The sequence below is a fragment of the Anopheles moucheti genome, chromosome 2 (genome assembly GCF_943734755.1).
Source record: "Anopheles moucheti chromosome 2, idAnoMoucSN_F20_07, whole genome shotgun sequence".
Taxonomy (NCBI): Eukaryota; Metazoa; Arthropoda; class Insecta; order Diptera; family Culicidae; genus Anopheles; species Anopheles moucheti.
In genome coordinates, this window is record NC_069140.1 from 97,029,180 (window position 1) to 97,053,036 (window position 23,857).

General features: G+C 46.0%; 5 protein-coding genes and 1 pseudogene across 5 annotated transcripts in view; 3 read left to right on the forward strand and 3 right to left on the reverse strand.

The window, feature by feature from the left end:
- LOC128309826 (sarcolemmal membrane-associated protein) overlaps positions 1-6,115 on the forward strand; it is a 28,714-nt gene extending 22,599 nt beyond the window's left edge. The window contains exons 2-10 of the mRNA XM_053046304.1: positions 152-526; positions 590-745; positions 821-1,170; positions 1,257-1,569; positions 1,648-1,785; positions 1,858-2,001; positions 2,073-2,190; positions 2,264-2,778; positions 2,856-6,115. Coding sequence (XP_052902264.1) covers positions 155-526; positions 590-745; positions 821-1,170; positions 1,257-1,569; positions 1,648-1,785; positions 1,858-2,001; positions 2,073-2,190; positions 2,264-2,778; positions 2,856-3,971 — 3,222 coding nt within the window. The 5' untranslated portion in view covers positions 152-154 and the 3' untranslated portion in view covers positions 3,972-6,115. The remainder of the gene's footprint in view (positions 1-151; positions 527-589; positions 746-820; positions 1,171-1,256; positions 1,570-1,647; positions 1,786-1,857; positions 2,002-2,072; positions 2,191-2,263; positions 2,779-2,855) is intronic.
- A 445-nt stretch (positions 6,116-6,560) lies between these two features.
- Positions 6,561-10,111, reverse strand: LOC128309407 (possible lysine-specific histone demethylase 1). The gene is made up of 2 exons (XM_053045783.1): positions 8,517-10,111; positions 6,561-8,393 (listed from the first exon to the last, which is right to left on the reverse strand). The coding sequence occupies exons 1-2, from the start codon at positions 9,865-9,867 to the stop codon at positions 7,123-7,125; spliced, it is 2,622 nt and encodes an 873-aa protein (XP_052901743.1). The 5' UTR covers positions 9,868-10,111; the 3' UTR covers positions 6,561-7,122.
- A 528-nt stretch (positions 10,112-10,639) lies between these two features.
- LOC128298102 (C-type lectin 37Db-like) lies at positions 10,640-11,329 on the forward strand. The gene is made up of 2 exons (XM_053033836.1): positions 10,640-10,871; positions 10,938-11,329. Exons 1-2 carry the CDS (start codon positions 10,743-10,745, stop codon positions 11,301-11,303), a joined length of 495 nt encoding a protein of 164 aa, XP_052889796.1. The 5' UTR covers positions 10,640-10,742; the 3' UTR covers positions 11,304-11,329.
- Positions 11,330-12,142: 813 nt separating this feature from the next.
- On the reverse strand, positions 12,143-12,709 carry LOC128310632 (C-type lectin 37Db-like). The gene is made up of 2 exons (XM_053047322.1): positions 12,581-12,709; positions 12,143-12,514 (listed from the first exon to the last, which is right to left on the reverse strand). Exons 1-2 carry the CDS (start codon positions 12,707-12,709, stop codon positions 12,143-12,145), a joined length of 501 nt encoding a protein of 166 aa, XP_052903282.1.
- A 1,366-nt stretch (positions 12,710-14,075) lies between these two features.
- The window catches only part of LOC128310620 (microtubule-associated protein futsch), a 338,371-nt gene continuing 328,589 nt past the window's right edge, over positions 14,076-23,857 (forward strand). The window contains exons 1-6 of the mRNA XM_053047307.1: positions 14,076-14,402; positions 14,483-16,671; positions 16,812-17,227; positions 17,329-17,607; positions 17,725-18,402; positions 18,885-20,183. Of these exons, the coding sequence (XP_052903267.1) occupies positions 14,114-14,402; positions 14,483-16,671; positions 16,812-17,227; positions 17,329-17,607; positions 17,725-18,402; positions 18,885-18,987 (3,954 nt within the window). The 5' untranslated portion in view covers positions 14,076-14,113 and the 3' untranslated portion in view covers positions 18,988-20,183. The remainder of the gene's footprint in view (positions 14,403-14,482; positions 16,672-16,811; positions 17,228-17,328; positions 17,608-17,724; positions 18,403-18,884; positions 20,184-23,857) is intronic.
- On the reverse strand, positions 21,121-22,344 carry LOC128300521 (uncharacterized; annotated as a pseudogene).

Sequence of the window (23,857 nt, forward strand, 5' to 3'; positions counted from 1 at the left end):
CGAACCTGTTCGTTGCTCTTAATTTATGTTACAATTTATCCTCTTTATTGCCAAACATCTGCGTGGTGGCATGAAAAAGGGGTGCGGCTTATTACGATCGTTTGTTAATGTAGCGTTCTTTTCTCTTTGCTTTGCTTTCTTCTGCATACAGGTCATGGTTTTTATAAATAACAGAGATGAGTATTTACCATTCCTGAAAGCGCCAGGAGTAAGAATGCAAACTCCTTTGGTTAACAACGTGACGACGACCACAACGACACTAAACCGAGACGTTGCAGCACAGGTGCAACAGCAACAACAGCAGCAGCAGCAGCCCAGCAACTTCAACAACAACAACGCCGCCAACAATAACAACAACAACAACACAAACACTCTCATCAACAACAACAGCATCAGCGTGAGCGGTCCGTGCGGGACATTGAGTGTTAGCAACAATATAAACAATAACAACAGCATTAACAACAATGGCCAGCCACAGGTTGCCCGGGCACTGCTCATATGTCGACCAAACTCGCATCCTTTCAATGTAAGTAGAAAGGCAACGTTTGTAGAAATTTTAGGGTGATATTAATATGTTACTTCCTTGCAGAATCGAACACTTTACCTTGAGCCGGGAGCCCAAGCTAAGGTAGGACGGTCAGTTGCGAGGATTCGGGTTTCGGAAAACAATGCTATCTTCGACTGTAAGGTGTTGTCCCGGAATCATGCCGTGCTGTGGTACAAAGATGGCCGTTTCTTCATCAAGGTATGAGCCGGTTACCGCTGACGAAGGCCCTAAGGCAAGCAATTTAATGATTGTTTTTAAAACCTTTCGTTTTAGGATACGGGCAGCAGCAATGGCACGTTTATCAACAATTTTCGGCTTAGCCAAACGTGCTCCGAATCGGAACCGTACGAGATCAGCTCGGGTGACATCGTGCAGTTTGGCGTGGACGTTATGGAGAATACGCGGCGCGAAACGCACGGTTGCATTACGGCTACGCTCAAGCTCTTCCTACCGGACGGACGGGAAACAAAGGCAAGCCAGAAGGTGGGGATCGGGGGTCAAAGCGCCATCATACCGCCGGTCGATCTGTACAGATTAAATCAGTACATCCAGGAGGCAAACCAACGTGAACAGATACTCGAAACAAAGTTGATCAGTCTCCAGAAGATGGTCGAATCGACGAAGTAAGTTTCCTGTCTCTAGCATAAAAAGAGTACACAAGGAATATCATGTAAACTGGATGTGTTTTTTTATCTCGGTACGTTTGTAGACAAAATTCCTTCCTCGGCTGGCAGGCGTTGATCGACGAGGATCGATTACTGAGCCGAATCGATATGCTGGAAAAGAAGCTACAGTACTGCCAGAAGAACATCACCGAGGATAAGTTGCGTGAGGAACTTTTGAAACTGGTGGATGAAAAGGAGGAGTACCAGAATGCGGCCAAAGAGGCTATGTACAAACTGCACCAGGAGCGGCACGAAGCGGTGCACAAGCAGATTTCGCTCGAGAAAGCGCTCTGTACCAGTGAGGACGAGTGTTCGTTGTTGCGGGAGCAGCTCAACAAAACGAAGCAACAAGTGCAGGTAAGCAACGGTTGCAGGGAATGAAGTTAGGGAACCTCGAGGAAAGAGCTTTTACTAACGGTTCCCGTTTTACAAAAGGAAATGACCATATGCATGGATACACTGAAGAGTCAGTACGATGAGAAGGTAGCTTCCAGTGAGGAGCAACTCAAAGCGAAGGAGTCCGAAATTACCAGCCTCACGCACAAACTAGACCATTTTGTTGATGTTTATGCGGTAAGTGTTCTTTTGGAATGATTAAAACCTCGGCTATTCTTACAAAGGGCGTTGTCCTCTTCTTTTTTGCAGATTGGTTCGTCAGACGACGAACAGCAGCAACAACAACAGCATCAACAGATACACAGCTCAGCCATGTCGAACTGGCTAAAGAATTCAGATATTAAAAAACTGGAAGGATCTGAGGACATAATTAAGGCCATTTGTAATGATACTGTAAGTAACGGAAGTTATGCTTTACGTTGTATTTTTACAAACAATTCTAAATGTGTGCTTTTGTGTGATAGGAAAATGAGATTACCAATAGTGAATACACGGAAGGGCTGACGAAGCTTCAACGGCGCATCAATACGTTTGAGAAAAATTTCACCCTGTTGTTCGGAGCAGATCTGAAGTCGGAAAATGGTACTTGCATGATGGAACTGTTGAAACAAAGCAACGATTTCTTACACACTTGTCCACCTTTTCCACATTACAGAAACGGATGATCTGGATAACGATGCAACGGAACCAATTGTGTTGACGGGTACGACAACTGTAGCAGCGATACCCGCGGGTGGGCCCAAAACGGACGACCTCGTTGGTGATGCAAGTGATGCGCAAGGAGACGAAAATGGACCACCAACGTTACAGGTTGAGTGCGATGGCAATCAGAACGATGTAAACAGTACCACGACGGACACGAACCGCAGCGGCGGCGGAGATGGTAGCGACGATGCTGCAACGCAGATGGGTCAGGTGGTAAAAACGCGCGTAGGGGGTGTTGATCAGGAGCTGCAGGAGCCAGAAGGTGGCAGCGCTACCATGGCTTCGGCGGCAGCTCCACCGTACGGCCAAGGAGGCGATCAGATAAATCAGAACGTGCTGAAGCGTAATATTCGATCGATCAAGAACGACTGTTCGACACTGTTGCGACAAGTGGAACGTACGATAGCGCAGAAGCAATCGGAACAAATTATCCAGAAAGCCAAATTTGAGGAGCTGGAGACGGAGGTAAGTAATCGGAATAGGATTTTTTTATTGTGTGGACAATTGGTTTTTGAGCTTTCGTTTCTTATTTATTTGCACAGCTGCTGGCATTTAAGGCGGAACTCGAAAGCCGACCCAAGCAGGATGAACTGGATCAGAAGCAACAGCTTTGTGATAGCCTCACCGAAAGTCTTTCAACGCTACGAAACGAGATAGACGAGCTGCGCACGCTGAACGATCACTGTCAGTTAGAGATGGAGCGCATGGAGGTTGAGCTGCTCAAGCAGAAAAACATCGAAAACGAAAAAATCAGTGCAATGGCTGCAGCAGCCGCCGCCGTAGCGAACGCGTCCGCCGAAAACGTTTCGATTGTGGTAAAGGAAGAGCAGGAATTAATGCAGACGAGCGAAACGGAAAAAGAGAAGCGGACGGAAAAATCATCGTCTTCACCGGAAACAGAAACGACGGCAAAGGAAGAAGGGGAAAACCAGCCACAAGAGCTAATGATGATGCCTACGACCTTGCTGGTTGTGACGGAAAATGCGCCAGTGGCGGAAATGCCCTCACCGGTTCTGATACCCACGGTACCGATGGTGGACGTAGAAACGCAAACCGATGCACTTCCAGATGTGCCTGCAGTACCGAGTATGCCAGTACCAGTTCTACCTCTAGCAGTAGCAACATCCGGCAGCGATCCAATGGTGTCCGATGCGAGCGACGGTGGTGATGTATCCATCTGCTCCAATTTGGACGATTTGGAGGAGGATGATGACGATGAGAAGACGGAAACCATCGATTTGGCCACCGTGTACATGGCACCTGCGTTGGATGTGTTCAGGAATCCATCCGCACCAAGCGATGCTACCGTGGACGACAAACCGTGTGAGAGTAGTAGCAGTAATGGGGGAAGTTCACACCTAATGTCGTGCGCTGCCGTGGACGATGCGACCGGTAATGGGGCGGTCCTGTCCGGGACGACCGCAATCGATTACGAGCTGGCCATGATTAATCATCCGGATGTGCAACGTGAGGAGGAACTGGTTGCCTTCAAGGAAAAGTACTCCCATCTGAGTGAGGAGAACGTTCGGCTAAATCAGCAATTGAAGCAGTTGACCAGCGATATGAGCCAATCGCGGCAGTGGTTCGCACTCCAGATAGCCGCCTGCATTGTGCCGGTCATGGCCATCTTCTGCTACATGCTGACAGGTCGCTCGTAATGGATGGAACTCGGTTGGGACCTCTTTCCCATAGACTAGAAAGGGCATTAGCTCGAAAAGCGCTCAGCTTAGGACCTTGCCACAGGCAGCAGAGTAGAGTGCGCTGTAGGGAAACGGAAGTGCAAGAAGGAAGCAGGTTGGAACTGTTGTTTACTAATGTTCAATTTTTTTACTATGTTTTGTTGTTGTGCGACCAGTCTGATAGACGAAGCAAAAAAGGGACAAAAAATTATCTCGTTATCTGTACCTAGCTACAAGAAAGGAAAGGCTTAATTGTTTAATTTCACTTCTGTTGATTATGGATATTATTTATTATTACTCGCAAATCGTCCACCAGCCGTGTGCTTTGAGTGTCTGCTGCCGGCAAAAGAATGCGAGGCGAAGTACGCTCCGCTGTGAATATCTGATCTAAAAGGGTGGAGAAGAAGGGCTCCCCGCAAAGCGTGAAGCTTTATCGAACTGTTTGGTGGAATCCGGTGTTGCTAATCATCTGTTCCTTCGAGGCGAAAACAAACAAAACAATCTCACAAATTACAACATTCACTTCACCCACACATGTTCTCTGTACATTCATATAATCAACAGTACTGTATTTATTAACCATTAATCCGATGCTAATTTTATCGACAATGCCTAAACAAATACTGAAGAACGCAGACTGGCGTCTAGTTTAAAGCCAAGCGAATCAATAATTATAAACATAAGGTTAATGCACCAGAAAGAGACACCTTCTTGGTGCGAATGGAATATCAGTAGCATTATGCGATGGTTAAAGATGCGCGCGCTGTACGAGCAAGCGAGTGATCGTTAGGAGTCCGAATTGGATGGTACCAGTTATGATGAGCAATAGGGGTGCGGTGGTGGAGACGGACGGGGTGTGTCAGGATGCCTGTATGATTGCATAATAGATGTACGCGTTTGCTTGAGTGATCCCGAACGAAGATGTGTAACTTGAAGACAGCTAATGTGACGGTGTGACGAATAGATGGTTGAGTGCGTGTTGAGCACTCTGCTGCAGCAGTAGGGCTTCATTTTTCCTTGTTCCCCGTTGGATGCAAAGTCCTCAAGGCCAAATTTTTCTCACCTTCCGCGTGTTAGTCTGTAGACAGTGCATCAATCTAGTGTAGTGGCAGGAATCATGTTGAATCCATTAGTGTGTTGGCGTCGTTGAGAGACGATTGGTGGAGGCTAGTTGATCGAAACACTTCATCAGATCGGAACATCTATTTGTCTTCTACTAACGCACCATCGATCGGAATAGGCTAGCTTTTATAAGAATCTATATTGACCCTAACAGTACGTTTAATGCTACCACTACTAATATTACTACTGCAAGAACAGATGAACCCGGGGTACGCTGGCATTTTGCATTGAGCACTGCACTCTACGCATCTCGTCGCAGTGCGGAGTAGGTACGGACAACTGAAGTCGAAATGCGGACATTGTTTGCTATGGCCATTGGGAATGCAAAGTACAAAACAAAAACAAAATGCAGAAAGAATGTAATGAGCATAGCATCGTGTGGAAAGCTATCAGCAGCAGCAGTTGGAATGTAACACGCTTGACATGAAATGGACGGAATCTATTTCTCTGTCCAGATCGGTAGTATCGAAAAGAGCAATGGCAGTGGACTGTTGAAATGCAATAAATTAATAGCCGCCGCAGGTTTCACCCAAAAGCACGATCAGCCGCTCGACGAACGTTGGTGATGATGATGCGAGAAATGGAAAGCAAGCTCTAGTGGGGGAGGGAAGAAAAACAGTGATCGGTCACCTTTGGCATGGGTGAATAAAAGAAGTAAAGAAAGTGAACTAGAAGGAATAGTGGAAATAGGAAATATTAATACATGCAGAGGGCAGACCACATTACGCAGACGAGATTTCGAATTTGATACGGCACTCGGAAACGGCTCTCTTTCTCTGCTAAAACACATGGAGACGAGAGCCATCATATTGGCATTTGGAACGCTTGACTTTAATATGTATTATATTGGAACCGCAAACACAAGGAGGTGCAAATGCAGCCTCAAAACTGTCGAAACTCGAAGACACAAGGGCAGTGAACGGGGAGATGTAATGAAGGGGAAGTAAAAGAATGGCGACGAATAAGTACGTAAATAATAAAGATGAAAAAAAAGCGATATAATTATAATAGCACATGGCGTATGTTGTTTATTGCGCGACTCCACAGCGAGTCGAGGAGCTTTTGTCTGCGTCGCATTAATCCTCAATTTAATCGTTGAAACGCCAGTGTAGTTGTTGTGTTTTCTCTTAAGCCAACTACTTTATTTCAGGCAACTTACAATACCGAAGGGTACTTCGATACGCGTAATACCAAAGTGAAAAGCACGGCCTCCTAGAGTCCGTTTCTAATTGTCGCTCATTGTCAACGACTCATATCTCGCGGATGTCATACATGACAGTAGTGTTCGAATAAGTGGGCATAGTTAGACGTTCAGCGTTTCAGACGATTCCGCAGAAGTCAAATGACCGAAATTATTGTTTATTAATCTTTCGAATGCAACATTGTTTGTACAGATTTGCATAATTTGCGCTATTCTCTTACAATTGCAATTGCAAATCGGGGACTTTTTGATGTTTTTTTATTTATCTACATTATTAAACATGGCAGACGGAAATAATGAACATAGTAATACCGTTGTACTCCGGAGTGCACTGAAGAATGCGGGCACACAATTAAACACGCGGAAACACGCAATGTACGATAAAACACTTATCGGAGGTGGTGTCTATCATTTACCAATATTTGCTACATTATTATTTGCCGGTGCGTCAATTTCTACAACCATTCAACGACTTCATCGTTGTCATCCTGTCGGGAGAAGGAGTCCACAGTGGAGCAGGGAGTTGGACACGAACCGTATGAGTGTGTCTTTGCGTGGTGACGCGTTTCAGTGTGTAATGTGTAAGATGTGAGTGTGTTTACGGTGCATTGAGAAAATAAAATGGTCGATCAACTCCCCAGTCCCCTACCAAAATGGAGGTGGTGACTAACCCCATTCAACTAATCCCTCTCTCCTAGAGGGTAAACAGACCTCGCCCCTTTGAAAGATCTTTTTTCGCTCTGCTTCCTGCGTGTGTAGCTATGTGCGTTTTGTGCGGCAAGAGAGTCCTACTGCAAACGATGAGGATCACTTTTTCGCTTCGTCCTTGGGCGCCTCCGGGTAGCAGTTGGGAAATCCGAGATAGTAGTCGGCAATTCGGCCCGCTTCCCGCAGTCCGCTCAGCAGTGCACCGTGCACCGTGGCCGGATAGTTACGAATCGTATGCTCACCGGCAAAGAAAAGCCGCGGAATGTCGATCGGACTGCTGTCGTCATCTCCCTCGTTCTCATTCTCATTCTTTTCACCGTTTTTGTCATGGCGCTGCTGTGGATGTTGCTGCGGAACGGGTGGTGCCGGTTTCGTCTGGGTCTCTCCCTCCGGTGCCTTCGGTGTGACCGGTGCAGCAAGCAGATCGTAGTCACTGCCAGACGAACCGACCGACACGAAGCTGTAGGAACCGCGGGCCCACGGATCAGCCCGCCACCGCGTGACGACCGTTTCCTTCGGTTGCGGGACGGCCGAATTGCCGAAGATGCCCTTCAGGACGGCGATGCAACGGCCCACGATCACGTCATCCGATACGTTCTCCATGATGGCGGCCGATTGACCCGCGACTAGAGCAAGCAGCACCGGCGACTGGGAGATGTTCCAGAAGAGGAACAGCTCGCCACGGCTGGCCGTTGTGCTGCCGACATGCCCGAACAGGTTCGTGTTCGTATCCCAGAAGATTCGGTCGAAGCAGAGCACGACCTTGTTGAGGTTGCCGAAGCCCAGCCGCTGGATTGCGGACTGCTTCCACTCCGGCAGCGGCGGATCGAAACGAACCGTGTTGAGCTGCTTCGACTCTTCGGCGATGGCAAGCTTCAGTATGCCGAGGGTGAGCGTACAGAGGACCAGATCTGCCCGATAGCAGACGGTAGAGTTGTTTGATTTGAGATCCGCTGTCACTTCAACGCCGCCGGGCCGATACCGGATGCAGGTGACGGCTGTGTTAACTCGCACGTCCAAGTTGTCGGTTAACGCCATCGGTACACAGGAGTAACCGTTCTTGACGGTCGTGTGGCTACCGATGAACTCGAAATCATCATCCTGGTCCCAGTGCTTCAGCGAAAGGTTACTGAGCGGAGTCGCGTTCGCAAACTCCAGGTTCGCAAAGTGCCAGTCCAGGATCTGCCGATCCTTGGAGGAAAGGTACACCTCGGACACTTGCTCGTGTTCCAGCTCGCGCACCTTCGTCTCCAGCTCGGTCTGGTACGTTTGTAACCGTTCCACCTCCTTCCAGGCCAGTTGCTCTTCGCGTGCCGTCACCCGCAGCTGGAACTCGTGCTCGTAATACTTCCCACTTCCTGTCGGGTCACCTAAGGTAAGTTTGCCAAAAGAGAGAGAGATCAGTTTACTTTATGCAATGCTATTTATTTTGCTTACTAATCGCCCAAACATGTAATTTAAAAGAAATTTTAGTTGAACAAGACGGAACTTACCTCCTGAGGCATCGTGTGACGCTCCTCCAGTTCCACCGCCGCCCTCTTTGGTCGTTGGTGGTGGTTTTGGTGGCTTTGTGTCGATCAATTGTTGCATTTTCTTCTTCAATTCCTTTATCCTCGCTAGGGTTTCCTCCAGCTGGTGCTGATTCGCTAGCAGCTTCTGCTGCCATCCGATGATCCCGGCCAGATGCTGGACCTGTTTCTCCTTCACGTGCTTCTCCTGCAGCTTGATGATCCACTCGAGCGCCTGTCCGAGCGAAACCGGATGATTGCCAGCGTAGTTGAAATCTAGCTGATGGGATAGGTAGCTCGTGGCTTCGAGCAGCCGGTTAAACTCCCGCTCCACCATGTCGTCCTTGTGCTTCGGGACGGGCTTTCCGCCGGCACCGTACAGCGGACAGGTGCTCTTGATCGGACACATCTCCATGCCGGTTTGTTTGCTCAAAATCGTCAGCGGGTTGCCCCAGATCCCGGTCACCACCATCGCACCGAGATCCGCCGTGTAAGCATTCTTGCGGAAGGTCGCAATGCGACCACCGACTCGATCGCGCGCCTCCAGCACGATTACATCGAACCCGAACTGCTGCAACTGTCGTGCGGCGGCCAGGCCCGAAATTCCGGCCCCGATTACGATCACCTTGGCGTGCTTCTTCACCGGCAGCGGTTTTAAGCGTTCGAAGATGCCGAAATTGATGAAACCGTGACGCTCGAGAAACGCGTGCACCATCCGCAATAGCGACGGATCACTATCGAACGGTGATTCCATCTTTTTCAGCGCGTTCTCAAACGTCAGCTGCACCTTCGGTTCCTCGATCCACATCTGCAGGATGCGGTTGCGTACGTTCAGGAACATGCGCTGCGTTACCAATCCGTGTTTGATGATCTGTGGGAAGCAGACGGCTTCCGATGCGGTCATTTTATCCACCGGAAGTCTTGACTGAAAGGCGGCCCCTTCCAATCCCGTCATCAGTTCCTGGTACGGGTTAGGGTCTGGTCCGGTGGCCAATTTTTCATCCGTTTCTCGCTTTTTCGATTTCGGAGTGGGTGGATCCGGCTTTGTTCCATCGCCCTTACGATCGCCGGTACCGGAAGGATCGCCACCCTCGCAGGCACTGCCGGGTCGGGCGGTGGTGTTCGTTTTCGCTCCATTATCACCGTATCCTACTTTTACCTTTTTCCGTCTGCTGGTTCGCCGTCCTTCGTCGGATTCGGACTTGCTCGGACGCTTTACGGAAATGTCCGTCATTTCCACATCCGAATCGTCGCTTATAAGCGTTACCGTTTCAACGGCTTCCATGGCCGTTCCGGAATCTTCCCGTGTTTGCTCTGCAGCTGCAGTACCGTTCATGTCCTAGACCTTGCTCCTCGCTATGGCACCATCTTATACAGCTTATCACTGAACACGCCCGGAAAATGTATTATTACACTTTGAGCTTTCTTATCTGCAGTGAGCAACTTGTTTTCTCTACTCTAGTGTTTCGTCCAGCATTTAAAATTGTGCTTTCGGCAGGTCACTAGAGGGTCATCGAGAAACGAGAATGCAAGTTTTTTTATTTGAAGCCAGCAGAAAAACTGTTTGTCCTCCTTTTTCGGTTTGGAGTTTGACAGCTGCCGATTTGTTTGGAAAAACAAGGAATGCCCAATGCACAAATGTTGACGGCACAGTGGTCATAAGCGGCGATTCCACGTGCTGCAAATTTTTTGAATAACTACAATTTTTACACAACTACGCCACTAATATTCTCTTTGCAATAAATATTACTGTTTGATGTTGATTGTTTGACGGCTAGGGCTTTTTGCAGTGCATGCATTATTTATACTTGGTGGATAATTGTTTCAAAACATGACTGTAATTTTTCTTAACATGTAAGCACATTCTATGGTATTCATTCCATGAACGATTCATTTCCTCCATCAGCGGTATTCCAGATAAATTGTAATTAACGCTATATTAACCAAATTGTGCTGTCTGCGTCTTTTGAAATTTGGGATTTCCGTTTGGGATATCCATAGTGAAATATTGCAAATTCAATGTGACAAATTGCAGCCAACCTGAACAGCGAAAGTGAGCGACTGGACGATATTTCGTGCGGTAACCATGTAGATGAATATGCTCCAATCCATCCATGTTGCACCCCGTATTCGACCGTTTCCTTGCAGACACGTATATAAGGCGTCGTATCACGCTGAAAGCAGCAGTTGGTTCGAAACCATAGCAAAGAAATGACGAAGCGACAAGTAGTGTTCCTGTTACTGCTGTTGACGGTGCTAGAGCTGTACAAGCTGGCTCAGGCTAGCGACACTAGCCTTGATCGCAGTGAGAAAAAGTACTTATTCAGCGATACAATCAAGGTTAATGTGACGGAACGAAGGCGAACTAGCAGAGGAGCTTAACAAATATTCTCTTTCTGTTCCCAGCTCAATTGGTACAAGGCAACAGAATTCTGTCGATCACGTGGAATGTTTCTGATGTCGATAAGGAACACCGCAGAACGGGAAGCTGTGATCAACTTTCTTGAGAGTACGGGTTATCCTAAAACGCACGATAAATTTATGCTGTGGATGTCTGCAAACGATCTAGGTGAGGAGGGCGAATTCCACTGGGCATCGACCGGGGAGCGTGTAAACTATTCGAACTGGAGCGACAAGGAACCGAACGACTATAAATCCGGAGAAGACTGCGTCGTCTTGGCTTACTGGAAGAAGGGAGGTTCAAAACATCACTACAAATTCAACGATACTCCCTGTACGCGCGATTATCAATTCATCTGTGAAACACTGTAGGTATGAGGGTGCAACATGTGTTGGTAATTGTGAGATCTTCGATCTGGTGTTGCAATGAGTACGAGTTATGGATCAATGAATAAAGAATTAACCTTGTTCGATAATGCAACTTTACGGTCTTGGATGCTTAGCGGTTCGAAATTGTGCTGTTTTCTACTAAAGAATAGGTGGCTTATAGTACCACTAGAGGCGGAACATCAACTACTTAAACTACGCTCAACCTTTAACGTCAAACACAACTTTTCGAACTAGTTTACACTAGCGATCGCTCTCACGGGTTTGATAGTATGCAAAGCAAAAGCGATGGGCAAATTTATTCCACGCCTACAGGTGTCACCTCCTGAAAAACATGCTCTCCTGGTATCGGAAATCTGAAAACAGCTGGTTTGTATAGAATTTCATACCAGTCGACGGAAAGTTTGAGCGAGATGAAGGATGCTTTCCGTTTATCGATCTTCCTTACTCTAGCGATCGCTCTCACGGGTTTGATAGTATTATAGGATAGGATTATTTGTTTGATAGGATTATTTAAGGGTAAATTAAGGGAAAACTAGTAGTCCTTGATTTACACCCTTTCGATCAGGGAACATTATTCACTTATATTAATAAAAAATCTTTCACTGAACATACATCGCGGGTTGAGTAAATGATTTGAAAGGATTTAAAACCAATTTAAAAGCATGAATAGCATAAAAACACTGTTTTATTTGATGCATTCTGCGACGCCATCACATCGTCTCCACAACACACGAGTAAATGATACAGCCTGACAAAGCAAACTGCTCAAATGGGTAAATTAACAGCGCGCAGTCTGACTGGGGTGTTCGCTTATTACAGCCTCAAGCCAACAGTGTTTCACAGAGGAAAAGACGATCAAGGGTACAGTATCGATCGTTGAACGTGTAGTTACAGTTTGAACCACCCTGCGCCCAGTACTCCAGGACGACGCAGTTCTCCTCGGGTTCAAAGTTGTTCGGTTCCATATTGCTCCAGTTCAAATAGTTTACACGCTCCCCGGTCGATGCCCAGTGGAATTCGCCCTCCTCACCAACATCGTTTGCAGACATCCACAGCATAAATTTATCGTGCGTTTTAGGATAACCTGTGCTCTCCAGATACTTAACGACAGCTTCCCGTTCTGCGGCGTTCCTTATCGACAGCAAATACATTCCACGCGATCGGCAAAACTCTACAGCCTTGTACCAATTGAGCTGGGAACGGAAAGAGAATATTTGTTAAGCTCCTCTGTTAGTTCGCCTTCGTTCCGTCACATTAACCTTGATTGTATCGCTGAAGAAGTACTTTTTCTCACTGCGATCAAGGCTAGTGTCGCTAGCCTGAGCCAGCTTGTACAGCTCTAGCACCGTCAACAGCAGTAACAGGAACACTACTTGTCGCTTCGTCATTTCTTTGCTATGGTTTCGAACCAACTGCTGCTTTCAGCGTGATACGACGCCTTAAATATGCGTCTGTCTCGTTAGCTCGTGAAAGAACCTCCCACTAAGCTTCGTGATCTGTTAGAAAACTAAAAAAAATATTTTGTGTAGAATACGGGTTATGCAAAGCTTATGCTAGCTATAGACTCATTCGTAAGTAGGCTCCCCAGTTACGTTAAAAAATGTTATCACAAATTTAAACGAATTTGTTGCATCAAATTTAGCTACAAACTTACTCAGCTGGCTATTAAAAATATGTGTATCTTCGAAATCGAGCATAAGAAGTATCGTATATCTTGGGGACTACCTGCACGAAACTTCTTACGTTTTGTATGCCGACTGCAATGTACCGAGAAGAAAGAGATTAAATTAACTGCTAAATTATCGGTACTTTACGGGCAATTCGACCCGATTTGCATGCTTGTACCAGATTTGCATTTGACCAGATTGGCATGCACACAAACACGCAAGAATTTGCAGTGGTTGATTGAGTTGACCTCAGCTTATTAGCTTTATTACATCTGGGATTTCTGGTTGGGATTTCCATGGCAGAATGATACAAATTCGGTGTGACTCATTTTACTATATAATGAACAGAGTAACAGGGTACTAAATAACAAAAGCGAGCGAGAGAGCGAATGGTACAAGCGAAATAGAATGATTTTTAATTTGGACTTAACGTGGAAAGAGAATTAACTTACTACCGTACCAGTTGTTGGTTTGGAACTAATTGCTTTATTTCTATCATGATTGTGTTAGCGTGTTAGTATGAAGTAGTGTGACGATCGCGCATCATCGTCTAGGAAATCCTTCTTTTGAATATTACTTTTACTATACTTTCTGCTGCTGAGTCTCGGCAAAAGACTAGACCGACAATTTGGTCTTCGCCAGGAAATTGCTCTCCGCATACCATCATTCATATCGCCGCTCGTTGGCACTCCCATGCAATATAGAGCAAAAGGAAAATAGTCAATTTTTTATTCTTTTCGTGGAAATACGGCAACGTGTTCATTTTAGCCCGGTTATCAACCCAGAATGAACCTAAATTAGAACCCTGCTTGGGTCAGTATTCATGTGACGTTTACAGATTGGGCCAAACAAGTGATGACACACCTCGTATGTAGCTACCTTGTGAAGCTGCCACTTCTCGACAGCTGTCAGAAGATTTTTCTTCGCAGTTTACGAGATCAGCAAGTTATGAAAGGGATAATTTTTGCTGTGTTTTACAACGAGTTTATGGAAAGTAAACCAAGTGTGTGGAGTTGGTAATAGTGTTTTTAGGTACGATTGGCAATAACATTAGATAGCAGCCTCGAATGCGCACCATCGTTCATTCCTACATCGTTGGTAGAGTGCACGCATTTCCCATGCGCCATGGAGAACCCGGACGACGAGAAGCAACAATTGCCATCGCCAGCAAGCGGTGACCTTCCGGAAGGTTTAGTATTGGTGAGCAGTGACAGTGATGACCCAGACGAGGATGAGGATCACGAGGAGGGCGAAATACAGGACAAAGATGATGAGGACGAACAGCAGCCACAAGAGCTGGAGGACATCAGCTCGGAAGAAGAATCGACCATTCGTGAGCGAATGGCGGCTCTGGAAGCGATGGACAAGAAGGTTGGCATGATGAAGCGAAAATTTGCGAACCACAGCAAATACGGTACGAAGGGTGTTCTAGATAGTTGGTGTACAGTCGCGATTGCTTACGATGTTGTTCTTTTGATTTTTTGCTTCTTACAGACTACCTGGACGTCGAGGAAGTCATGAACGGGAAGGAAAATTATTGTTATTACTACCCGCAACATCAGAATCCGTTGTATCGAAGCTACAAGCCGTACAAACCTACTACCACGAACAAAGAAGACAATCGATACAGCGTGGCTAAATACACGCGAACTGTTGCAACGAAACGTCCCGCTGATAAGGTAAAGGAAAAGAGCTCGAAACGGTCCTCGCACCGTAGACACAAGCGTCGACGATATGCTTCCAGGTCTCCTACACCTTCAGAACGACGTGCCCTATCGACCGATTCCGAACCGGAAGCGCTGGTCGATCGGGAGTATCTGAAAATTGCTTGCGGCGTTGGTAATGGGAAGAATCAACGACTGTCCAGCAGCAAGAATCCACTGAAAAAGAAACTTCTTTTGCAAACAACAAAATGGAAAAGAAAAGCTGAGGTTAAACGAAAAAAAGCTATAGCGGAAGTGTTGCAAAGTCCTTCTAGCAATTCTGACGACGATGCAGTCGTGGTAGACGATGATGAAGAAGACGAAGAAGCAGAGGAAGAGTTGCAACTTCGTTTGCTGGCCCTCAGTACAAAACCGATCGTGCGAGAAGCGGGACTCAGTGAAATTATTTCAGAATTTCAGATACCTTCGCCTCCTCCACCGCCAACAATAAACCAAGCGGAGCATAACTTGTCCGATGCGGTGTCAGCGGAAGAACATGAGCTGCGCATTATCGCGCTGAAAACGGCCGTATTGAAGAAGCATGAATCGAGGAAAAAGCGCAGAGAGTTGGACAATGAGCAACCGTACTCCCCGAGCGATGATATTGTTCTTTCACCTGTTCGGGAGATAGCTCCACCGTATGATAATGAATTGTATAGCGAAGGCCGAGATTCGGTGGAAATGATCGAAGATGATCAGGATGATGTGCTGATAGTGGAACCACACTACGAACAAATTGATCTTGTCGATTCAGACGATAATGGGAACGATATGGAGATCAGCCCGCTTGGTAGTCCGATCGGCAGGGTTGACGAAACCGTGCAGGATATGGAGGAACATGCACAGCAACCCATCGATATGGAGCTGGCAAGCAGCGATAGTATTAGCAGTGCTCCGTCTCCTGTATACAGTGCAACTGGGACGGAACACAGACTGTTACTCGGGGGAACAGATTCATGCGATTCCGCGCTGTTCCATCGGAGAGGTGAAATGTTACAGGAAAGTCCTTCCGCTACTCCTGACTCAATGGAGGAGGCAGAAGCGGAAGCTCTAAGACATTTGCTACTGACTAAGATGCGTCAGAAGCAAACCAAGAAGAAGGAAGAGGCTAAACCAGCTCAGGTTATATTACCATTGAATGATGAACATATTTCATGCCAAGAGCATGAAGAGTTCGATACTGCCCCGAAAGACAACGTTCCTGTAGTTAGTTTCCAAGATGATAAACAGTTATCAGCATGCGAAGATGAACCTGATCGAGAACCGGCTTCCTTATCCCCGAAGATAAGTAAAACTTCCAATCTAATCACCATTGTCGATCGGACAACACAACGAAAGCGGAGGAAGAAATCACTTACGAACAGCGCTACTGGTCCAGTCGTGGAAGCTGTAACTGCACATTCTTCCTCCACTCCCACTAATGTACCATCTGATCCTTGTCCTCAGTTGACCAAAGCATCTTCTATAGTGCACACACAAAAGCTTGTCAATAATCCAAACAAACTGATTAACCTAAACCGCACTGCTGCACCATCACCTCCAACGATCCTAACAGGGCCACGTACCGAATCTCCCAAGGATCCAACTATGGTCGAAACGTTTGTTTCACGGCCAGTGGCGAAGCTCGTCATACAGCTGGGACATTCCGATTCGGATTCGGAGGTCGATTTCAGCACATCGTCCCCCGAGAAGGGTGATAATGCGAATGCTGGTTCGGTTGCGATATCCGTAGAGGTTACAACTGGAGGAGCGCCTGCAACGCCGACGGTACGGTTTGAGGAACAGTTGGATAAGTTTTTGAAAAGTGTAAGAAGTAAAAGCACAACTGTGACGACCAAGGAAGATCCTCAAGTGTTGGTGCAACATTCCGAGCGTGGCGTTTCTTCCAGTGAGAAAAGCTTAGCTTCTACGAAGCAGCAGCAGCCAAGGAATGCGGCGAAAAAACTTCCAACCAGTAGTAATGCCATGGCAACGCCAACGGTGAGATTTTGTTGTTTTTTTTTCATCTTATTTTTAATTAGATTAATATTGACACCCCTTTCCTGCGCATTTGGGACACTCTAGCTAGGGATGATGGACATATGGCTCCTAATGGCATTAATTTACTACTTGCTCCGCAGGCTGTGAGACACCTATCGAAATCGGCTCAGATGGAGTATATGAGACTGGTCGCCCGTAAGGCGCAATTAGAACGCTACAAGCTTGCACGACAAAGTTCGGCACACACCTCCTCTAGCAGCGTTGGAAAGGAAAGCTCAGTTCCTAAGCAAGACACCCGTACACTCAACAGTAGCCCAGTCGGTGAGCAGAAAACGTACGAGCCAAAGCTCGGGAAGAGTCCGGGAAGACGGAAACAATCGTGTAGTAGCGCTGCCCAACCCACCTCGGTTACCGAATCAACAAACGAAGAGCAAGCAACCGTTCAGGATCCGATCGAAAGAAAACTGCAACAAATACGCACGAGTTTGCCGAACCTTTCGGAAGCATCGCGAAACCGATTGCTCCTAACCGCAGAAAAGCAACTGGAAAAGCACAGGTAATGCCACCGAACGTGTTCCTGCCCATTCTGCTCCCTTACATAGCCACGCTCGTTTCATCATATTCTTCTCTTGTCATACGGAAACTGCCAATCTTCAGCGGCACCTTCTTGAACGAACTTGAGCGGCATAATGCGACGCTATTGGAGGCACAGGAAGCACGGCGCGAGCTGTACCATCTCGAGAATCGCATCGATTTGCTAAAGGAAAAGCTGTCCCTGCTCGAGAATGTGTACGAGAAGCGACGCCATCGTTCGTACGATACGTTCTCCAGCCTCCAAGCGACGCGCAAGAAGATTCTTTTCAGTCGCAAACGTTCAGGTGAACTGGAACGAATGTGTGGCCAGATTGGGCGTATCATAAAGGGGGAATCGTATCAGTAAGTTGGATCGGACAGTCTGTAATGTCTGAGGGCATTGTGCTATGGTTGCTTAGTTGTTGTGGGGGGTAACGAAACGGGATGGAAATTGGTCTTACTACTAACACTTTCTTGCAGACTGCCAACATCCTCGAAGGGAGCCGTGGTGCAGCAGCAGTTGCGGATTTTGGTTGCCGAAACGCAGCAACTGAAAAACATCCGCAAGCCTACGCTACACGAGTTTAAGGAAGATATGATTGCCAACCATAAGCGACGATTGGGGAGTTCCAGCGATCAGACCCCTTCTTGGAAGATGAATACGTACGGTAACGAGTGTGATGAAGGCCGACCGATCGAGGCGGTAAATAGCCAGAAAGATGATTCCTCCGCGGAACCAGAGGAGATCAATCCATCTGAACCGGTTGGTCCAGTAGAAGAAACATCCGATCCAGTGTCTCACCCAGCTCCTCCGGAGCTTGTGGATGAGTCATGTACGAAAGAGCCATCAGAACAAGTTGAGGAAGCAGAAATGCCAACGACGGATATTGCAAATGATGTAGAATGTTCGGAAGCTGCTGAACCATTGATTGTGCAGAATGTAACACAAGCAGATGTTACAGTTGAGACTGTCGCAGAGCAGGAAAAGGAGATGCCAAATATCGAGGTATTGCCGCAAGAAGACGAGCCTGTTCCGTGCATTGAACCGGGTTCGAAAGAAGGCGAAGAAGACACTATGATGAAAGATAAAGGAAACGTTCCTGGCGAAACGTTCCGAATGGAAAAGTATACGTCACCGCTGATGTCCTTGAAACAAGGGTAAGTTAACGTGCGATCTTGAGTGATCTAAACCAAAACATGACAAAGAAAAGTTCTATTGGATCAGCTACGAAAAAATTAAATCGTAAATATCCCTTTCCACTTTTCCTTTCCTTTTTCATTTCCTTCTATTCCTTGTGTATGTGTGTGTGTGTGCTTTTAACTCATCTTCATTTTGATTGTTTTAACACCTTAATGTGTACGAATCGTTTTTTGTTGTTGTCGGTTTTCTGTACCGTAATGAGCCATTTCTTTTACGTTTTGCGACGATTCGATGTTTTCCTACACTTTTGGAACACAACACACTTTATACTATTCTTATATACACACACACTACCTTGTCACACAACATCAACACCGTGTATGATGCTACTTTCGGACTGATGAATGTTCTCATTCATGCAACTATCACTCACTGTTCCTCGTACGTTGTTCCTCCCTTTCCGCCATTCTTTTTCTTTCTCTTTCTTTACTCTCCACAGTGCACAGAACATTCCCACCGGTATCCTTTGTCCTTTCGAGCTCGGAGGTCAATGCGTTGATCAGGACTGCAAGTATGAGCACTTTAACCAACGTACGGCTTAAAGTCGTCATGCATATCGTTAGCCGATGGCGTCAGGTTTTGCCATTGTGCAAATGTGTGCCATTGCTTTTTTAGATTTCGTCCTGGTTTTTCTTCTCCTCTTGCACACCATAGTCAATTAGCCGGGGGGTTAGTTTTAGCATGCTGCCTATCAATCATTCTGTAGGTTGCTCACCTTTAAGTTACCGTTGCAAAGTGTGTTTCACAAGTTCCCGTATTGCTGTTTCCCGTTCGGTAAAATGAGCAAGAATGGGAAGTGACCGACCGAAAACGCTGGGCATCGGATTTCATCGGATGGAGTTACGCTAATCGTCTGGGAGCTGCAGGAGATATGCCACTGGGTACGAACACGCGATGGTGGACACCGATCGGCGTCCCGGGCATTTATGAGTCGTTCTATTGGGTAAGTTGTTAATCAGATATCCCTCCGATATTCTGTTTCGTTGTTCATTTGTTCGACCACCATCGGTTGTGCTGAATGCGATCGTGCATAGTGAAGCGATCCGGAAGCGTTCGTTTTAGTGAGTGGATAACAAATGGAAGTGGAAATCATCGGTACTTCCAGCGCCCTGTGCTACCGTCCCTGGTGCACACACTGTTGTAGCATAGAAGAGTTAAGTTAAGTGATGTTAAAAAGTTCACCGAGTGCCACACATAGTCGACGAGACGCTATTGTTAACGGGAAGCGCTGCTGACTGGCTGACCAGTGACCGGCCATCGTCGAGAAGTTAGCGTTGGCCACACATCCCTCCGATGGTTGCGCAAGCCGGGAATGAAACATCCGAATGCAGGGAAGAGTACAAAGTTCCATCAGTTCTCTCGAATGCTTAATTTAGTGTAGGTTTCTCACTTACGAAGCATGTGTGTCCCTGCTTCAGGACCCACACTCAGTGATACACCACATACGATCGAACCGGATGTGCGTTGGATATCAAGAACCGTTCGAAACGGCGCGTGTTTCGAATGCGACTTTGAATTACTTTTTTAATTACCTCTCTAAACTAATATTGGTTTTCTGTCGAAAAATTGTTGGTTTATTGTTAGATATGGTTTTTATCTCTTTTCTTTAAAACGAGTTTGAATTAAACATTGGAAGCCAAGCTTGAATTCACTACTGCAAACTCAAACCTGTGTTTGTGCGTGCGTGTGTACTTGCTCTTTTAATTTGTGTGTTCGTGTGTTCAAATGTAACTGTTTTGTTTTTTTAATAAGCCACCGTTTTTTTTTCTTCTTCTAGTTATGATTTACATTACTTCGTTCTATTAGAGCTCTTTTATACACGAGCATTTCCTGTAGAGATCTATCGTTTGATATCTGTTTTACTTTCACATATATTTTGGGGCGTTGTGTTTTTTGTTTTGAATACACACAATTGTTTCGGAAATGCTGCTAATGTACATAATCGAACTGTTGATAATTTTTCTTTCCTATTTAAGCTATTCAATATACATTTTTTTTCACCTAATTTAAGTGCTTGCGTGTAGTACCTTCGTTGATGGATGCTCTTCGGTATTTCCTATCCGATCGTATTATGTTTTGGGACAGTACAAAGTGATACTAGTGAAAAAGTCGAACAAATCAGAACGAACTAAGTAGGAGAAGATGTATTTTTGAGACTGAAAGAAGAAAAAATAAATCATGTAACAGAGAAGAAGTAAAAATATATTGATGTGTTTTTAGCTAATTCATTGAGTATTGCAGAATGAATATTGAGAAAAAAGCACTATAAATGAATGAGCACGTTGCTAAATGGCAAGAAACAAGTTGTTATCCATTTGGATTCTTCTGTTGGACAGTAGCTTTGGTTAGGTCTCTAAACTTTTATTTCTACCATATTGAGGAAAACTTGAGGATTACTCATTATCAAAAAATGTTACTAACGCGCTAAGAATTAAAGTTACTTTGCAAATTTGCATATCCATTTAAAATTAACAAAATTGCATGAAAAATTATACAAAATGGCGATCATCAACATTGATACGATCGTTAAAATCACGAAATGGTTTGAATAAATCGTCCTCCCTTAAAGGGACGCCCGCTAGTCATCCGTAATCAGTACGCGCAAAACAACCAAGAGTTGGCAATTGCGGGAACAAACTTGAAAGTTTGCGCAAGCAGAAATTAATGAGTTCTTATCAAAATATTTGATTTATGAAGTGAAGCGAAAGATAAAAAAAAAGTACACGAAGACTGAATGTGATCTTTAAGGCACGGCGAGCTACCCCTGCCCCGATAGATGAGTTTGTTGGGGGGTTTGAACGGAAGAAGTAAAAAGCATGTCAGGCACAACGAAAAGTTGAAAGTAAGCATCAAAATGCAAAAGTACAAGTAAAAAGAAACGAGAGGAACATAGAAGGAATGGAAGCTGCCGTGGAAAAGAAAACAACGGGCGAAACATTTGCCCACGAGAGCGAAAAAGAGAGTGGATAAAAGCTGTTCGGTAGTGTAGTAGAGTCGTAAACACACCCAAAGCTTACTGTGTGGAGAACACTCTAGCATACAGCAGTAGGCCGTTGTGTGCTAAAATGGCGGATAGAAAATGGAAAAGTTTTCCACCGTTGCCACTGGCCACTGGGCCGAGCAGGCAGGTTTTTCTTAGCTGTTGTGCTAAACCCCAGCGTCGGACAACCGACGTGTGTGCGTCTGTTGGGTGACCACGTTGGATGGCCGTACGCGACGCGAAGGGACTGTTTTCGTTTGCTTCCCATGTTCGGCGGGAGCAATAACAGAAAAATAAAACTTACCCGCAATGGAAAAGCGAATCATCCAACACAGATGAGAACCGTCCAGTACACCGCCCACCCCACACCCGTTCTAGCGGGATGCTAAGATGCAGGCCAAGAAAATTAAAAGAGCTTCGGGTGCAAAAGTTTTCCCTTCGACAGTGGAGAAATTTCTGTTTGAATTGATTTCGGTAAACAACAAATTTATTTACACCGGCCAATTTTGTGTGTTCACTCCCACCGCCACCATCGGTTACTTCGATCGCTCGACCTGTGCTGCGTTGCGTGTCCTGCCAAGGTGCAAACAGCGTTGGTTGCTGGGAAACCGTTCGCATGGGTTCCTGCTCTTGTGGATGCGACCGAAGGGCATTTGTTGATGGAGCTGACATCTCATTGCTGCAAAGGATGGAAGCGAAAAAAAAAACCTAAAGGATATTTTACAACGGCTAGGGGTCAAGAAGGAGGCATCAGCGGCAACAAACCACCGGAGCACGGTGAGTGGGAAGTTTTTGATGGGTGCATCCAACCGGAAACGGGCCACTGGCCGGTCGGTGGTGCGCACATGCAAAGATCGTTCGATTTGTTGCCTTCACTCTGGGGGCCCCGTGTGAGTCTGCTAGTGACGGTTTCGGTGTGGCGGCGTCAAACTGGACGACAAGCTTTAAACTTCGGCGACTCCATTCTTCTAGTATAGGACGAAGTGAAGTGGACACGGCGATGGGTGAGCGATTTTAGTTCCCTTCCTAATCAGCGGTGCATAACAGTAAAAATCGTGGGGCAAAAGTTTTCTTTCGTTTTTTTTTGTCGGTGGCGAAATCAGCTTCAGAAATCAGTTCAGTTTTCCATTGAAGTGTTTCGAAGCGTGAAGTGCGTTGTTTACGCTGGTTCGCGGGAAATCGTTTGATTGATATGCAAAACGAAGGTTGATGTGCTGTGCCCAGGGCAGAAGGTGTTGCGATTTGAGGTAAGCTTGATAACTGTGCCCGAGAGATTGATTCGGATGAAGACAAATGAAGCTGTTTTAAGTTTTACTATTAATTTCAGCATTATTATTATTATTTGATTGAAGTATCCGCGGTGGTACTCGAGCTATGTTATTCTGGTCGCGGCTTTTGAAGCTATATCGTTTGTTACTAGATTTTCTTGTAGACATCTTCAGGTGTCTCAGGTGATCTTTTGAAGATGTACAGCCATCGATGATACGATTGATGCAATGACCTAAGCAATTAGATACATTTGATTCGCTCATAGTAGAGCTTGTCGTACTTACTACGAAACTCCCACCCTCGGCTGCATCCAATCTCCGACAGGTTAAGCAGCATTTAATCCTGCCAACGAACACGCTGTGCTCCTATACTCCTCGAGTCGCAAGAGTCGCTGACAATAATCTTCCTGGTAGGGCATGGGTCCGACAACCTCTTCACGTGCCCTAGCCACGGTATCCTTCCGGACTTCACTATCGCAAAGCGGTTGGCTCCATCACAGAGCTCAGCCTGCTCATGGTTCATTCTCATTATTCGGCGACACCTCCATTAGCAATATCTAAGACTCATGGCCGTAGAGAACTACCGGACGTATCAGGAATCAGATGCGATTAATGACGTATTTCGTGTGCTTGCAGAGCCTTCGGGAGATCTTCGTGGATCGTATGCGATTGAGGACCTCATATTAAACATGATTTCTAATAACAATGCATCTAAAGATATCTATGCCAAAGTTGTCCAAAGTAAAAAAAATACGAACTCCGAAGTAGCAGAACTCCTCTCCTCGAGATCGTCGCCGTCTACTGATACTCTGCCCTCCAGGGCCCTGTCACAGGTCTCTAACAAGCAGGTACTGTGTCTTCGTCGCATTGATCTTTAAGGTCTGGCGTTTCAATAAGGTGGATTCAATAAGGATAGATTCGATACGATTGTCCAAATACTGATAAATAGTACAAAACGCCTCAATGTATGCAATCCCCATAGCAAACTCGGGTTTTCAGCTTTTGTTTAAGAGTTTTACATGTCATCTTCCTGTTATGCGAATTATGTTAAAGTCGTCGATCTAAGCAGGTAGAAAAAGTGCACAGCCATGTAACCATGGCTTCCATTGTGTGTTTCGTCGCCAAAATTCAAAGAATCACCATTGTGCTGATTTGAATAATTCG